Source organism: Canis aureus, chromosome 12, assembly GCF_053574225.1.
Source record: "Canis aureus isolate CA01 chromosome 12, VMU_Caureus_v.1.0, whole genome shotgun sequence".
In the NCBI taxonomy this organism is placed as follows: domain Eukaryota; kingdom Metazoa; phylum Chordata; class Mammalia; order Carnivora; family Canidae; genus Canis; species Canis aureus.
In genome coordinates, this window is record NC_135622.1 from 12,584,578 (window position 1) to 12,602,457 (window position 17,880).

Consider the following 17,880-nt stretch of genomic DNA (forward strand, 5'->3'; position numbering starts at 1 on the left):
GGTTGTATGTCATTTTTGATTGCACCATTGAGGGGGTCAATGTCCCAAACATATTATTTAAGGATCAACTGTATTAGAGTTCTCTAGGAAGACAGAACCAATAGGAGGTATGTGTGTAGAGTAAGAGAAGTTTTTCCGAACTGGCTCAAATGACTGTTAGGACTGGCAAGCCATAGGGTAGGTCAGCGGGCTGGAGACTCAGGGCAAAGTTGATGTTACAGGCTTGGGTCTGGAGTTGAAATTCCTTCTTCTGGGGACCTCAATTTTTTCAGGTCTTCAGCTGATTGGATGAGACCCACCCACATTGTGGAGGTTGGTAGGCTTAGGCAGAATCTACTGATTAAAATGTTAATCACATCTAAAAATACCTTCATAGCAACATCTAGACTGGTGTTTGGCCAAACAACTGGGTAGCTATATTCTAACCAAGTTGACACATAAAATTAACCATCATAATATCAGGCCATTTTTTTTTTCCTGACTGCTTTTTCTAATTATTTTTCTTCAGATACTGCTGGCAATTTTCACCTAACTGAAATAATATATATCTGTAGTATTTACTGTTCAGAGTTGTTAATTACCCCTCCTCAATCCCCAGCTGTATTCTTGTTCTTTGCTGGATTTATAGATGCATTTGCTTACCATGTCTTACATTTTATAATATAGATGGTCAGTTGAAGAGTTCTTTGGTTTCATACTGAGTTTAAAACTTGTAAGATAATGAAAAATTGAAAAAAAATTTCAAAAACAAGAGTTGAAGAAAGTAAATTTTCAAATTGCAGTTTTAAAACAAAAACTTTAAACACTGATAATTATTAAAGTTGTGACTAATTAAGTCTGTGAAATACAGATCTCTTCCAAAATCCCAGTTGTTTTATTGACTCTCTTACCATGAATGAATGATTAAAGCAAGTCCAAACAGATTGACAGTGCAGAAGTGGTTATGGAGTATATTTTTTTGGTTTAAATTAAATGTTACTTCTTAAATGTTACTTATTTTTTACTTCTGTTAAACAGACCACCTCACTATTTTTAGAGCAAAAATAGTTCAAATATAAAAATGTGAGTTTCTCATGAGATGCTTCATTAATACGGCTTTTGAGTTGTAGAATTTTTAAGGTTTAATATAGTTATTCCAGGACGTTTAAAAGAAAGAATAATTATTAGGAATCTAAATAGGAGATTTACCAGATGACTTGGGGTGGAATGGCAAATAGCTTTCTCTTGATCTGGTAGTTTTCATTGATTAGATAGTATTTCTCTGAGGAGGATTCTGAGAATCCTATTTGGACTTAGTTTGACAGAAGCTGGTTGATGCCTGCCCTGCCAAGGGTTACACATGCCATCCCTGATTTGACATGAAGGCTAAGTCTGATTTCCAAGAATTGCTAACTTGCATTATAGTAATCTTTAATTCTTTAACTAGTAGGTAGAATTATGAATATTACCTGCATTTATACTCATATTTTCATTATTTTCCAGGTTTATCCAATTCTCACACACCTGTGAGACCTCCTAGTACCTCTAGTACTGGCAGCCGAGGCAGGTGAGTGTTAACATTATTAATAGTTTTCTTTTCCTTAAGAAAAATTTCAAAAGGTATTTAAAAAAGTAGAATATTACATTTAACTTCTATCTTAGCACCCAGCTTCAACAGTTACCAAGTTATAGCCAGTCTTATTTATTCTATACTCCTATATATTATTCTCCCCTGGCTTGGATTATTTTGATACAAACTTCACAAGTCTTATCATTTTACTTGGACTATTTCAGTATATATCATTGAAAGAATTTTATTTTTTATATTTTTAAGAATTTTATTTTATTTTAAAGACTTTATTTATTCATGAGCGACACACAGAGAGAGAGAAAGAGAGAGAGAGAGAGCAGAAGCAGGCTCCATGCAGGGAGCCTGATGCGGGACTCAATCCCTGGACTCCAGGATCACACCCTGGGCCAAAGGCAGGCTCCAACTCGCTGAGCCATCCAGGGATCCCTCATTGAAAGAATTTTAAAAATTTTAACCACAGAACCATTATTACACCTAAAAAAAAGTGGTATAACCACTTTGGTATAAACCAAAACACTAATTCTTTAACATCAGTAGAGATCCACTTGATGCCATACATCCCTTTTTAAAAAAAGTGGTTTCTTTGAATCAAACTCAAATGAACTCTATACATTGCCATCAACAGATATATTGAGGTCAAAATCAGTTTATATGTTGAAGAAATGTATTGTTTCTCATACAGAGTTTTCCTAGCTTGTCATTTAAATACACTATGTGCTGTTTTTTTTTCCCCTGTATATTGATAATTTTGATCATGAGGTTTGATCCGATTCAGGTTTAATCAGGGGGAAGATGGGATAGGAAGAATATTTCATTGATGGTGGCATGTGCTTCCATCAGGGACACATAATGTTTGGTGGTTTTTTGTTCATGATAGCAACCATTAATTGATAATTGCCTAGCTTTTTTTTTTTTTTTAAACTGGTTGAAAAACAATTTTTTTTTAATTAAACATTTTTTTAAGGATTTTATTTATTTGGGAGACAGAGAGTAAGAGCAAGCAAGCCAGCACATGCCCTGGGGTTGGGGGAAGGGCAAAGGGAGAGGGAGATGCAAACTTCTCCCTGAACAGGGAGCCCAATGTGGGGATCAATCCCAGGACTCCAAGATCATGACCAGAGCCAAAGGTAGATGCTTAACCGATGGAGCCACCCAGGTGCCCTGAAAAATAATGATATTTTAATTATTGTGTTATTTCTTCGTTTTGTTTACTAATTTAGAATATTTCTGAAAAGAGAAACTTTTCTGTCATCAACTATTTATTTGGATATAAGAAAGGCATAAGAGATTATTTCTCTTTTCATAATAATGAGTTAGTTCCTAGCACCTTCCAACAGTGACCAATGAGGTTTTTTTATTATTACCTTTATGAACTCATATATTTAGGGGCACCTGGGTGGCTCAGTCAGTTGTGAACTCATATATTTAAACATTTTATGTTATAAACTATTATAGATGTTATTTTTACTGATGGGTTACTGATTGTTTCATCTTTGGCCTGTCAGAGCTCTTTCAGTTTAGCTCCTTAGTCCTTTGGTATAACCTAGGAGTCTTTGAAAGCTTCCTTTATTTCCCGTTAAAAAATGATGTTCCAGGTTAGTCTTATATATTTCCTGCCTCAGGACTAGAGCCCACCATTTCTCTTAAGAAATCCTGATTGTGTTAGTGAGGAAATAGTGCTTGGAGACAGTCTTCTGGGCACTAGGGGCACTCATTGCTGCTGAATTGTTTCTCCTGCCTTTTTGATGGACAGAGCTAAGAAATGGAGGTGGTGTGTGGAGTGTTAACAAAATAGAATAAATGTTGACTGATTTATATACCTTAGTTTGAATAATTTAGTACAATGCAAGAAAGATTTAAGCTACATACATTTTTTAAAAATTTGGTTGTATGAGTGCATTCTGAAGACTAGTGCTATTAAATACTTGCATGACTTTTAAATTATACTTTAAATAATCAGTACTTTTAGAAGAAAAGTACATATTGAGTGAAAAAGGTGTTCATTCTCAGTAGCAGTACAGTCTTACCAGTTATTCATTTCTCTTGCCAGTGGTTTTGCTTTGTGGTCTAGATAGAACCAATTAGTCATATACCTGTTCTCTTAGCCTATTATTTTGTTAACTCAAATAAGGATGGCTTGAGTTGTTGATTACTTGTTACCCTCTTCTTCCAATTTCCTGCTCTCAAAAGCCAAAATAGAATTTCCTTTGAGGAGGCTTCACGAACTACTGTTATTAATGCTTCTTTTGTGGGGTGGGGGGTGGGGAGCGGGGGGCAGAGAAGAATCAAAACTACTTTTACAGAGAAAAGCAATTGTTGACATTCTATATTAACTAGTCTGGGAAAATGGTTATTTACTAGAGTTCTTAAATGATTTAGTATAAATGCCTCACACCATAAAATATGTTTTCAGGGTCTTTTGAAAGTTTGATCTATGTTTTAAAAGAATTTGAAGCTAAGCTTCTATCATACTTCTCTTACCTACATTATGAAGTGTCTTTATTTTCTGGAAAGTTAATATATTGCTTCTTGTTTTTACTTTAATGAACATTATTTTTCATATAATTGATTTCACGTACATTTTACGGTCAAACATATGTGACATTTTTTGTTTTTATTAGCTGTGGGTCATCAGGAAGAACTGCTGAGAAGACAAGTCTTAGTTTCAAGTCTGATCAAGTTAAGGTCAAGCAAGAACCTGGAACTGAAGATGAAATATGTAGCTTTTCAGGAGCTGTGAAACAAGAAAAGACAGAAGATGGCAGGAGAAGTGCCTGCATGGTAAGTTCCCACTGGGGCTGTCAGGGATTTAAGGAGGCCACTTCATGAATTCTTCCATTTCTGCATATTAGACTGAATAGTGGCTCTATGGACATTTATTAATTTTGGATATTTATGCCTGGTATAAGTCAGATATCTCCTTCTGTAATTCAAGTTTTTCCTCTAAGTATCAGCTGTAATTTATCACAAAAGATTTAATTGTATTCAGGAGTCATTTGAAATGATCATTTAGTTTGTTATTGGTTAGTATTTTTGCCACGATTCTAAATCGGGTTCTATTTTGTTTCGACCTTATTAATTAACTCAGGAATCACATTGAGTCTCAGCCACAAAAGATCCTTGACTATTTTCCTGGACCTGTGAACTCAGAATTAGGGCTGCTGGCATGAAAGAAGTTTAATGATCAAAGAGTTTTGTGATGGGATGATTGTCTTTGGCTAATGAATTACTATTTTAGAGTTTTCCAGATTGAACATTTTATAAAATTTATAATATAGGTGAAGGAAGGCCACCCCCATCTACCTACCCTGGCAGTAAATCTTGAACTTGATTTTTTCTTCTTGCCCAGGCTTGGGTGTCATATTCTACATGGTTGGCACATAGACATTTCAACTTGGAATATTAGCATGTGTAATACAGTATATGTAGATTTAGAAAGCAGAGGGATTTAGCCTTGTGTTTAGAGTAGTAAAATGTTAAGTAGGCAGAACAGCATTTCTTAAAAGCTATGCAGTAGATTCTTGTGTGAAAAATAGGGTCTCATAGTCACTTCTTTGTAGGAAAAGTATAACCCTATGCCCACTTTCCAATCAATGTGCTTAACATTTTCTTACTATCGAACTGAACCAATATTAGTGTGCTCTATAAGATCATACATTGACATGCCTAATAGTTTTGGGGTTATTTTCATTCCTTTATGTCACTAATGTCATTTCCAAATTAATTTTGTCAGTATATATGTTTGTATATTGACATAATTTTTAAGTTACACTCACACTGCATACAATAAGGATTAAATGATTCTTCAAGAATTTGTCCTTGTTTTATTTTAGTTGAGCAGTCCTGAGAGTAGCTTGACACCACCTCTCTCAACCAACCTGCACCTAGAGAGTGAGTTGGATGCATTAGCAAGCCTGGAAAACCATGTGAAAACTGAACCTGCAGATACAAATGAAAGCTGCAAACAGTCAGGGCTCAGCAGCCTTGTTAATGGAAAGTCCCCGATTCGAAGCCTTGTACACAGGTCGTCAAGGATTGGAGGAGATGGCAGTAGCAAAGATGATGACCCAAATGAAGACTGGTGTGCTGTCTGCCAAAATGGAGGGGATCTCTTGTGCTGTGAAAAATGTCCAAAGGTCTTTCATCTAACTTGTCATGTTCCAACACTTCTTAGCTTTCCAAGGTACTGGTGAAATAATTGATTTTTTTGTTCTTCTTTATTTTTATAAGCTACAAAAACAACAACAACAACAACAACCCATAAAATCCTAACCAATGCATAGTATTTCTATCAGACAGGGACCCTATTACTCCTTTGATATTATTTTCTAGAGAAACTAATAGCTGAATGGTAAAATGTCCAAGATCTAAGTAATACATGAATGATAAAAAATAGACTATTTCCTGGCCTTCGGTTTATATTTAGTGTAAGCAAAGTAGATAAAACTCTAAATTATGAGAGGCAGAGGTCTGGGATGTTGGAGAGATTAGTTGATTTCCTATTGATGCTGAATTTTTTTATCTTTTGCAATCAATCTTAATAGGGTCTACAGAAATTTCATTTAAGAATTCTATTCAGTTGGAGACAACTCTTTTGGATCTTACCACAACTTACTTTTCTAATGTTTGAAAACTCTCAAAAGGCATTTTAAAGGAAAAAAGTGTTTTGTAAAAACACCTTCAACATCTTGAGTTTTTTAGTTACCACTTCTTGACCACTGGAAGCAGTTAATTGGTAGTGCTAGCCTGTAGCACTGTGTGCACATTTCTTATTTATCAAGTTGTATCCATGCCATTTTATCTCTGATGCATTTCAGAGACTGTTTTTCCCCTTCCTAAATTCTTACCCCAAAATTTCCTTTTAAGTGACAGTAAATGATGTTCTTGGGAAAGTCCAGCTTTTATTTGCCTATAGATAAAACATTCACATTTCCTCTCAGATTCCTGAGAAGCAGTGATTTTAGTTGAATAAATGCTACCCTTTTTGAATAATTCAACCTTTTGAATAATTAGAAAAGTGGTAGATATATATATAAACAGTGCCAGAATATTTTTCTGAAGAAATCATAATTCTTACCTAAGTTTTAAGAGAGGTTATTAGTCATTTGGCAGAGATGTAATAAGGGCCTTTTTTTACTTTACTCTTTTATAAAAGAAAAGTGTTTGCATTATGATGTTGTAATTAAGGCTTTTCATATTTTTCTTTCCTTTGGGTAGTAACATCTGCTGGAATGTTAGAATTTTGCCACTGAATTCTTTCTCTCAAAGGCTGATACTTTGGAAGGAATTCGAACTGTTGGCACAGACTAGTACAATCTCTAGATTTAGAATTTCTTTATGGTCGGGGAGAGGGGGAGAATTACTGGGAATGCACCATTTTGGAATTTACGGTTTAATGGAAATCCTGATAAAAACAAACCATAGACTAAACAGATTTAAAAAGTAAGGGGTATATATACGTGTGCTTGCACTTACAGAGGTAGGTGTATATTTTTGGCTTTGGCTAGCCATGAAGAAGAATGGTTTTATTTTTGGCATATTCAATACATGCCAAACCAGCATGGGATACCCGAGGAATTCCATATCCTGTACTCTTTTCTTCTTCATGTGTATGGGGTCATTGTGAGGTAGTACTGCTGTTGACACTCTTATGCCACAAGTACTGACTATCAACTTTGTGTTATGAAGAGATCCTTTTTGAAATATAGGGACACCAGTTTTATAAAGTTTTCTAGAAAGTAATTGACGAGTAGGAAAAGTTTTGGGAAGCTTTTCTCCTACAGCTTCACTGTATGAGATCTGACAGGAATAGACCCTCTCTTTCCCTCAAAAACTGGGAAGGAAAGAAAACAAACTGGAGATTTACTTCCGGAGAACTAGCTTCTCTAGAGTGAGTTTTGTTAGAATTACACGGACTAATTGCCTGTTTTCCTCTTTAGTGGGGATTGGATATGCACATTTTGCAGAGATATTGGGAAACCAGAAGTTGAATACGATTGTGATAATTTGCAACATAGTAAGAAGGGGAAAACTGCACAAGGGTTAAGCCCCGTGGACCAAAGGGTAAGTGTCAGAATAGTTAGATTTATTATTAGGGATTCTGTAGTTGCCTGGCTATGTACCTCCAGACATCTAGCTTACATCTTAGCTTCCTCATAATTAACGTGTCCCAACCAAAAGCTTGATTTCAAAAATACATAAATAATAAACAAATAATATAAAAAACTGCACTCTTCCTCTACATTTCCTATCATTATAAGGTATCACCACTTATTTCTATTGCTCAAGCCAGAAATCTGTTAGAAATAAAAGAATCAGGAATGACCAAAATACGATTTTCTTACTTCTCCTCACCATCACCTACTGAGATAGCCATTATAGTTGTTCATCTGCACTATCATAATAATCTCTTCACTCGGATTCCCTGAATTTACTCTTGCCTCTTTAAACTATAGTTTTCTATACTGCAGAGCCTGATACAGGGGCTCGATCTCACAACCCTGATGAGACCATGACCTGAGCCAAAATCAAGAGTCTGATGCTCAACTGACTGAGCCACCCAGGTGCCTCTACATAGTGTTCTTTTTATTTTTCTTTTTATTTTTTTTTCTTTTTTTCTTTTTTTTTCTTTTTAAAAATATAAATAAGTCCGTCACTTCCTTGCTTAAAATCCTCCAGTAGCTTTCTGTCTTTAAAAATGAAATCCAAAATCCTCTTTGCTTTCTTTCTTTCTCTCTCCCTCTCTCTCCCTTTCTTTTTTTCTTCTCTTCTCTTCTTTTCTCTTCTCTTCTCTCTCTTCTCTTCTCTTCTTTCTCTTCTCTTCTCTTCTCTTCTCTTCTCTTCTCTTCTCTTCTCTTCTCTTCTCTTCTCTTCTCTTCTCTTTCTTTTCTTCTTTTTTTCTTTTTATTCATGAGAGACACACAAAGAGAGACATAGGCAGAGGGAGAAGCAGGCTCCATGCAGGGAACCCGATGTGGGACTCCATCCCGGGACTCTAGGATCATGCCCTGGGCCGAAGGCAGGCACTAAACTCCTGAGCCACCCAGGCATCCCTCTCTCCTCTTTTCACTCAGATTTCTGCTGAGCTGGTCTGTAGTCTCAACTCCAAAAACAAAATCTCTGCTCTGTGATCATTACAGTTGTGTTTGGGTCTACTCTGATGTATATACTTGCAAAATCCCTGTCTACTATCTGTTTAGAGTGTACAAACATATTAAAATAAATTTAAGCAAATGAAAACTGTAAATGTAAAATGCATTTCAGCTTACTTCTGATTGTATAAAAGAGTTTTAGAATTATATTGAGAAGACCGTTTTGTCTAATTTTGGACCTGTGTGGAGTCATTTCAGGAAAAGAAAGAATATATGTCCTGCTTGCATCAGAGCATTACAGTGAATAACAGCAGCAATGATTTATAGATTACTAGGATTACTATAGATTACTAGGATTATCTAGTAATCTATAATTTTCATACAAAAATGCTATATGTGACTTTTATGACTCATTTCCATTTGTACAAATAATAGATAAATTACCTTAGTCATCATCTAAGAACAGAAGCACTCTGATAAAATTCATTTAAAGCAGAACAGAGGTCTCAAAACTAAATGGGAAACAAGACGATTTTCTTTGAGTGTGTGTATTTAGTTAGATAAGTCAATATATAGGAGGCATATGTTCAGTTTATTGTAGTAATGCTTTGTAGTGATAAAGTTCTCTTTCTCAAGAGTCTTATTAGGGGAAAAAACATCTCATGAGTTTTCCTTTCTTTTTTTGGGCCAGAAATGTGAACGTCTTCTGCTTTACCTCTATTGCCATGAATTAAGTATTGAATTCCAGGAGCCAGTTCCTGCTTCGGTGAGTTGTTTACTTTAGGACATTTCTGGTGAAGAAGGGTAGTATAAGACTTAAGAGTGTTGGCTCTGCCTTAAGACTTCTTATCTCAGGCTTCTTGAATAATCTCAACCTCTCCAAGGTTCAAGTTTTCTTTTCTACTATTATTTGTTATCCCATTTTGGATATTCCAAGACACATAGGATGGATACCTTTATAGAATGCTTTAGCACAATATCTGATAATGTTTTAAGTACTTACTAATCTGAAATTTTATTAGGGCTCTATAGATGTGAGATTAACTTGTCAAAATCGCAGTTTGTTTTTTAAAGGTTTTATTGCTGTCATGAAGATTTAATTTCAGTGTACCTTTTCACTTTTAAAATGGACATAAGGGATATAGGTGTAATGGAAAGAATCTTGGACCAAGAGTCAGAAGACTTAACTTCTTCTCCCAGTCCAGCCTAATAACTTTGGGGAAATTACATAATTTTCTACCTCTACTTTTTTAAACATACAGTGGGAGTATTGGACTAAATTATTTCTAAAATTCCAGTTCTGTGATTCTAGGCTCAGTACCTTGGGGAGAAAACAATCTCTCTATGTAAGTATTAATTTGAATAAAAATATAAAATTGAATCTTTCACACTGGCTATTATCTTATGAAGATAAGTCCACTTTTATAAAGAATAGTCAGGGTTAAGAAAAGACTGAAAATTTGCAAGTCCGTGCTCTTTGTTTATCTTAAAGGAGACTTTTGTAAAGAATAAAAGCTCTAAAGCCCCATACAAAAAAGGAATATCGGGTGCTCACTGCTTCATAAATGGAATGAGAATAGGCTATATACATTTGCTCACCGTCAGTTGCTGAATTAAAATACTGTTTAATACCAAACCTGTTATAGAATATTAAATAGTGGACTTGTTTCCTGGGTAGGCTCAGAAATGAGTTTTAAGCACAAAAGGCCTACTGGACACAAGGTGTTTTATGCAAATAGTAATCATTTGATACTAGGAAGTTTGTCTTCAAATTCAGGGACTTTACAGTAGAAAATAACTTTCAAACATTTCTTTTCATGAACTGTTTATATAGCTCTCCAAGTTCATTTGTTTCTCAAGGATACAAATTTTTGGCCAAAAGTTGGGGCCAGAACTTTCCCTGGCATGATCACTATTAAAGGGTTAATACAATTTTACTTGTGTTATTTATACTCTTTCTCCCTCTGTTGTTTTATGTCCAGAGTTCTTTATGATATAAAATTAATAGCCTCTAAAAGATAGCATTCTACTAATAATACATTTAGTTCTTTTTATTTTTTCTTTCCTTTTTAAAAAAAAACTCCCTGGCTGTCATAAAACTATGATGAGCCAGTTGTGTCCTTAACAGTAGTCATTGGCTACCCTTGCTGATTGTGTTCTTTCCAAAGCTCTTTACCAAAGATGGAGCTTTGGGACTTTCATTAACCATTTAGACTGCCACATATTCTGATTATAGTATATGTGCTGCCGAAGCGAGCACTAGACTGCCACATATTCTGAATATGATTTAGTTTTTATGATAGATGATTGGACATAAGATTTAAAATACATTTACTATACCCAAAATTTGCAAGCAGCCAACTCAATAATTAACATATGTTGTTTTCCAAAATCAATATGCTGTGCATTTTCAAATAAAACAGTTTGGCATTTTTGGAGAATCCTCATATATCCCTATTTATTTGTTTCTTCAGATACCAAACTACTATAAAATTATAAAGAAACCAATGGACTTATCCACCGTGAAAAAGAAGCTTCAGAAAAAACATTCCCAACACTACCAAATCCCAGATGACTTTGTGGCTGATGTCCGTTTGATCTTCAAGAACTGTGAAAGGTTTAATGAAGTATGTTAGCTTCCAAACTATAAAGTCTTGGATTATTAGTTTTCGGTTTTTGCTTGTTTTTGTTTTTTTTTTAAATCTTATTTTTCTTTCCAAAAGATTTTTCTAATTTGACTCAAAATTTTTTTTTCTGCTGCAGTTCTGTCAAAAGTAAAATTTGATTGCATCGCAGCTCTAAAGAAGTATGTTTACTGTGTATAACTTGAAGTATATTGGATATGCCTTTTTGAATAAGTTGAGGGTTGAGATACACAAGTATAGAGAGTAGTCTGTAGTTAAGTATATTTTGTGGGAAATGATTATAAACAGCTTATATTTGATAGGGTACATTTAGAAAAAGGATTTGTACTGGTTCCTTTGATTTTGTTTTTAATGTAGGTTAATAATATTAGTCTATTAAATGTAGAACCCTAAAATCATTAATCTCTGGTGGCTCATCTTGAATCATAGGCCAGAGTATATAATGTTAAGTTTTCTGATCTCAGCAATAAGACTTTCATTAATTTTGGTTATGTATTTTTTGAGGATAAGGATGGGCTATCCTTGAGGGAACATGTGATCTATAACTCCTTCAAGGAAATTTTGTTTTCTTTGAGAAAAGGCAAGTCTCCTGTGGTTAAGGAAGATTTTCATTTTTCTAGGAGAAGAAAATGGAATTGGATAAGAATCTACAGAATATTTAGAAAGATCAAAAGCGTAAAAGATCTTCTTTATTGCTGATGAAATTTGGTGCCATATGACTATTACTAAAAGCATGTTGAATCATTTAAAGTATACTCATAGCTACCTCTGCAAGCATCTAGGTGATCTTTTTAAAATTTGGGGAAAAAAATAATCTTTATAGGTTAAATGTATAGTGTAGTAGTATACCACAGAGAGTATAGTAAAACCTTACTTACTTGAAGTTAAATTGATACAGTCCTAAGTTTTTTGTCATATTTTGTAATCCAATTAGATTATTTTCAAATAAATGTGCTTTTGTGAATTGTAGCTAACATTTGCAAGGAAGACACATTTTATCTGCGTTAGTGATAGTTAAATAGTTTATGGTTAACAAATTGCCATACAGATAGAATTCTGATAAGTGGTTTGTTGATGGTTTGGTAGTTTTTAAAAAAGCAACATTTCTTAAATGATTTATTTTTTGGTCTTAATTAGATTGATGTATTCACTTGACCTCCATTTCAGATTGACTTTACTAATTCAGAATTTGAAACCATTCTTGAGGTTTCACAGTAGCTTTAGCAACAGAACGTTGTAAAGAAAGTAGTTCCATGTTCCATAGAATTTTAGAAAGCACTTGATCTGGTTATAGCAATTTGTTCCCCCTAATATGGCTGACTTTCGTCACCAATCCTATGCAGTTTCATAACTTTAGAAAGGATTATAATTTCCCTTTTTTTTTTTTGACTCTGGTATCCTTTTTAGATGATGAAAGTTGTTCAAGTTTATGCAGAAACACAAGAGATTAATTTGAAGGTAAGCTTTTCAGACCATGCAAACTTGGTGAAGGAATATGCATTACCAATAGGTGAATATTCCTATCTTTTGCTTGCAGGCTGATTCAGAAGTAGCTCAGGCAGGGAAAGCAGTTGCATTGTACTTTGAAGATAAACTCACAGAGATCTACTCAGACAGGACCTTCGCACCTTTGCCAGAGTTTGAGCAGGAAGAGGATGATGGTGAGGTAACTGAGGACTCTGACGAAGACTTTATACAGCCCCGCAGAAAACGCCTAAAGTCAGATGAGAGACCAGTACATATAAAGTAAAATGACATGAACTTAAATAATTGTTTTAAAAAGAGAAAGAGAGAGAAAAGAAAACTTTTTATTTAAGTGTTGCTGGAATATCCTGCCTGCAATGGGCACCTCCTTGACGAAGCTGATAGCTTTTACACAGTATTAGATTGAAGTAATGGACAGAAGTCACTTCTTGCGAAGAAAGGGGGAGAGAACTCTATTTGCAACTTTAAAAGTAAAAAACGAAAAGTAAAAGTGAAATGATTTGAAGATTTCTGTTACTAAAAAGGATGGTTCTTTAGAATGGCAGATGTTGGTGATCATGTGGTATTGATTGCTGCAGGATGCTGGTGTACAAGTAAATACTTGAAGGTCATGTCGTTTGATAAATTGTCTCTTGGACAAGAGTGCACAGCTATTAAAAACGACTTCCATGCCTCCCCTTCCACACACATACATACCAGTTTTTTTTCTAGGTAAAATCAAAGTTGCTCAGATTCCGCTTTGATGTCAATGCAGATGTGCATTGAATCATGCCATTATATTTTTTCTCCCTTTGATGCTGTTGGACCTTAGTTTTTATATTGGTTTAAAGAACTCAACAGTAGTTTTATTTTCTATTTATACCTGGAGTCTAGGAAACATCATTGATCATCATTTAATCAATTTTAATGGTCTGCTGAAATAAATATGGTAACTTTTCAGTGGCAGATCATATAGTAGTCATTTCCAGAGAAACACTTCCATGGAATCGCACTTCCCAGTCAGATCATTTAATCATAAAGTTACTCCCATCAAAGGCAGAATGTTTGTTTCAAAATTAATCTAGTTTTCTGTACATTTAAATTTGATTGAGAAGGTGACCACTGGCTCTTATCCAGTCTTCCTTCATATCAGTTTTCTGATAGACCACTATTGGCAAACAATAATCTGTCAACTACCAAATGTGTAAAATTTTCTGTATTTCACTTTGTCTTATTTGTAAATAGTGAACTAAAACTTCTGGCAGATCAGCAACATTTGCTGAGCCTGTTTTTTAAGCTAATGTGTATTCTTACTAATGTTCCTATCAAGAATGGATTTGTAATATATGCTGTCTATTTCTAATGTTCACATTCATATTTTGAGGTTCTATCTTATTTTAATAGAGAACAGACTTCTCAGAAAATCTTCAGAAGCAGCTTATTATTAAATATCAAAACTATTAAAATAAACCCGGTGGGGTTAGATTACTCATCTGTCCACCAAGTGGGACATTTGCATGGACTGGGGGCTTAACGGACTTAGAAGAGGCCTGTAAGTAAATCCTGAAAATGAGCCAATCCCCACTTGAATGGTTACTGGAGTAAACCCACCTTTACTACCCTGAGTTCAGCCCCTGAGACAGGTAAACCACCTTGGCTTGGTTTCATTTTTCTTCTCTTCATTTGTGATGCTCAGATCCAAGATGTGTGTTCTAGACTGTGTACAGGCTTCTCTTTTGTTGGATTAAAAAAAATTTAGTCCTACTTTTGTATGGACACCTTAAAATATAAAGTGACCAAAATAGAAGACTTGCCATTAGATATTTTTCAGACGTCAGCAGATTTGTGGCAAATCGTTTGCCTTTTTAAAACTTCAGCTTCTGCAGTTCGGACAGTAGACTACTCAGTAAAAATTATTTGACATAATTGTCTAAGGTAAATATTTTTTAGTGCATATTGAATCAAATAAAGTGCTCTAAAGAAATTATTATACAAATTCCTTTGGGTTTTTCTTTTCTTAACAAGTGTTGGGGGTAAACATGAATATTATTCAGGCCTTCTGATGGTGTATGTAAGTGGTGTTGATTTTATTACAGCTGTTGACTAACTTCATTCTGTGGCTTCTTTTTAGCTTCTTGTTATAAGTTCAGCTTTAAAATTTACACCAAACTTTTATCATTTTACTCAAATTTCAGGTACGTAAGAAGAATTTTCTTAAACGAGGGAGAGAATCATTTTAAAATGCTTTATTTATGTGTATTTCCCTCTTTACCACCACATTTATGATTTCAGTTTATCAGGAGTCATATCTAAGGGCACGTTTTGGAAAGCACTGAGTAGCAGTATAACTTCCTTTTGTCAAGCCATTGATTTCTAATATTTTACACTTGCTCTTCAGATGAATCCTTTCATGATTCTTAGAAAAAGTCTTATACATAGGTTCTATCCATGGGGGAGAAATTAAATTTTAAGTAAATATTTATTTCTTGATATTTGGGGCCTTAAAAGATAGTGTTCCCTTTCTATGTGAGGTGGAATTCTTTTTTTTTTTTTTTTTTTGAGATTGGTTTTTGAAAAGCCACTTTATTGTCAACGTGTAATATGCTCCATTTCTCTTAATAGAAGACAGTTCATACTACTGAGAATTTACTATTAAGTAAATAGCTGTCAACCACCCTTAAATGAGGGTTTAGATTTCACTGAAGCTTTTTTTCTTGTACACTAATCACTGTGTTCTTAAGCTGATTTGTTCAGCCACTATCTAATATAACCGGTAAAAAATATAAAAACTTAAATTGGTATTCAGATATCTTCATGTTTTTCTACTAGTTTATTTTTCAAAAACAAACATTGAATGTCAATTCCTGAAGGCAATTTAATTACTCTTTGTTAAAAGGCAGTATTTTAGATTTGGAGATGTTAAATTTTTTTTTTCTTAAAGAAGAGTGCAAAGTTTTGTAGTACTTCAGTTCCCATCGCCCATTAGAACACTAAGAACAAAGTGTTCCTCAGTCTGTTCTACTGGCCTTTATTTGTATTTGTTTTAGCACTTGGTTCAGCTGATTCACTGAGTAAAAGAATTGTTTTGCAAGGTGAAGCATGTAGTATTCCAAAGTATGGTAAGATTATAGGTCATGTTCTATATAGAAATATCAGATCATGACCACAGAGAGATGATAAGGCATTGGATCCCCTGTTGAAATTTGTCTTTTTGGAATCAACAAGGTACTTTCTGACTTCTATGTCTTATATAAGGGAATTTGAAATAATATTAGTTAATTCTCACTTTTTGTTGTAATGGTTTTTGAGATTTTTAGTTAATCCAAAGAAATAATGCTTTTAATTAGAAGCAAAGGTTTATAGTGTACAAATTGTAGGTTTATCAATTACCTCAGCAGGTATCCTGCCATGTAATTATTAGTGATTAGTATTAGTAAGCCAGTAGATTTAGGTCTTCTGACTGTGCCCTTGGATTTTGGCCTACCGTATGTTATTCAGCAATCTCTTAGTATCCAAAACGGGAGTAGATGCTGCGGCCCCCTCTTCCTTGGCCTTTTAAGTCCCTTACCCTTTTCCAATGAACAACACAGGAAATAGAAAAATCTCATTTCTTGTTGAAGTCAGCACTGCTTATTTGCATACTCAGCATTGGATCGGTGAGTAGTTTTATAAAATCCACCTACCCCAACTCCCCTAATTAAAACAATCATTCTTAATTCATACCATCTGTATTAATAATCTGCTGAAGATGATCCAAGGTTTTCAAGGTTTATCAGTTTGATCTTGAACTGAACCTGGATGCTTTGTTTTATTTTTCTCACAGTTCTCTCCTCCTTGATAAAGCAATAACACTGCTTTAAGTCTGTTGCCTAATAGGCACGTCATAGTCCTCTCTCGGATGGTGATTTTATAGGAAAGTTTGTATGCATATCACCCAGTCTATCTTTTAAAAAAATAAGAAATTTAAATGTATGCTGGAGCTTATGACAATATATTGTGGCATTTTATTTTAAAAATTGGGGAAAGTTGCATATTTTTTTAAAAGTAAGTATTTGAGTAAAAAAAAATTGAAGGTACTTTTTTAAGAAAAAAAAAATTTATATGCCACAGTTTACATAGACATTTCAGATTTCAACATGTACTCTTGGATATAATGGTTTCTTTTATTGGCCAAAATGCATGTAAAGCATATCTTTCATCTTAGTTCCTTGTGTTTGCCTTCGTGGTCTTTTATATATTTTTTATTGTATCTGAGAAAATTATCTTCAAAAATAGGTCAATTTGGATATATTTGTCATAATCATACTACAAAATGTACAAAATTAAGTTTAGCCCTTTTCTAGCAAGTAATCTTTAAAGTCAAAAATGCTGTTCTTTTAAATTCACCAAATTTGTATGTGGGAAGGCACTGAAATGATTTTGTAAGTGCCACTGCAATATTCCCTTTCAGGTGTGGCCTAAATTTCAGTCTTACGAAGGAAGTGCTTGTCTGCTCCTAGTCTGAAAAATGTAGGCATTTACTATGTTTTAAATCACAGTGAAACATGTATATAAGCCTATGAAAATGGTATGTGCAATCTGAAAGCCTGTTAATTTTCTATGTAGACATACACACGAAAGGGTTAAATTTACAGCCTTACTAGTTCCTTGCTTCCAGTATTTCAACTGGTCTCCTCCCCTCATTATTATTATTATTCCTACTATTACTACAACTATTATTTTTGCACATAATTAACTACCCTTCAATATGATTCTTAAAGAAAAAGTGCTGTTTCTGTGGTATTGTATTCTCTAAATAATCATATTTAATTTTTTAAAACAAGGTTGCAGTTTCTAATTGTTCCGTTCCTGTGTTTTTTGCTGGTGTGTATTAAAAGCAAGATTTTCTTTTTCATGGTTATTTAATACATTAGCTGCCTGTAAATATTTCTTGTTATAATGCTCTGGAATGTGTTGTAGAAGTTGTATTAGATTAGTTTAAAGCCTTGTTTGAAAGCCACATTGTTTTGGTTATTTCTATTAAATTAGAAAATTGAAAAAGTTTGCAAATGAATTCCTTTTTTTCTTCCTCTTTAAGTTGAGATTTAATCATTTAAGTTTATTTGAAAAA

General features: G+C 34.0%; 1 protein-coding gene across 2 annotated transcripts in view; it reads left to right on the forward strand.

Moving 5' to 3' along the window:
- Window positions 1–17,813, forward strand: part of TRIM33 (tripartite motif containing 33) — a 116,246-nt gene extending 98,433 nt beyond the window's left edge. The window contains exons 13-20 of one of the 2 annotated variants that reach the window (XM_077842786.1): window positions 1,483–1,546; window positions 4,192–4,351; window positions 5,404–5,753; window positions 7,510–7,633; window positions 9,353–9,427; window positions 11,136–11,288; window positions 12,714–12,764; window positions 12,844–17,813. In XM_077842786.1, the coding sequence (XP_077698912.1) occupies window positions 1,483–1,546; window positions 4,192–4,351; window positions 5,404–5,753; window positions 7,510–7,633; window positions 9,353–9,427; window positions 11,136–11,288; window positions 12,714–12,764; window positions 12,844–13,056 (1,190 nt within the window). In that variant the 3' untranslated portion in view covers window positions 13,057–17,813. The remainder of the gene's footprint in view (window positions 1–1,482; window positions 1,547–4,191; window positions 4,352–5,403; window positions 5,754–7,509; window positions 7,634–9,352; window positions 9,428–11,135; window positions 11,289–12,713; window positions 12,765–12,843) is intronic. The other variant, XM_077842788.1, reaches the window with a different exon arrangement.
- Window positions 17,814–17,880: the final 67 nt, after the last annotated feature.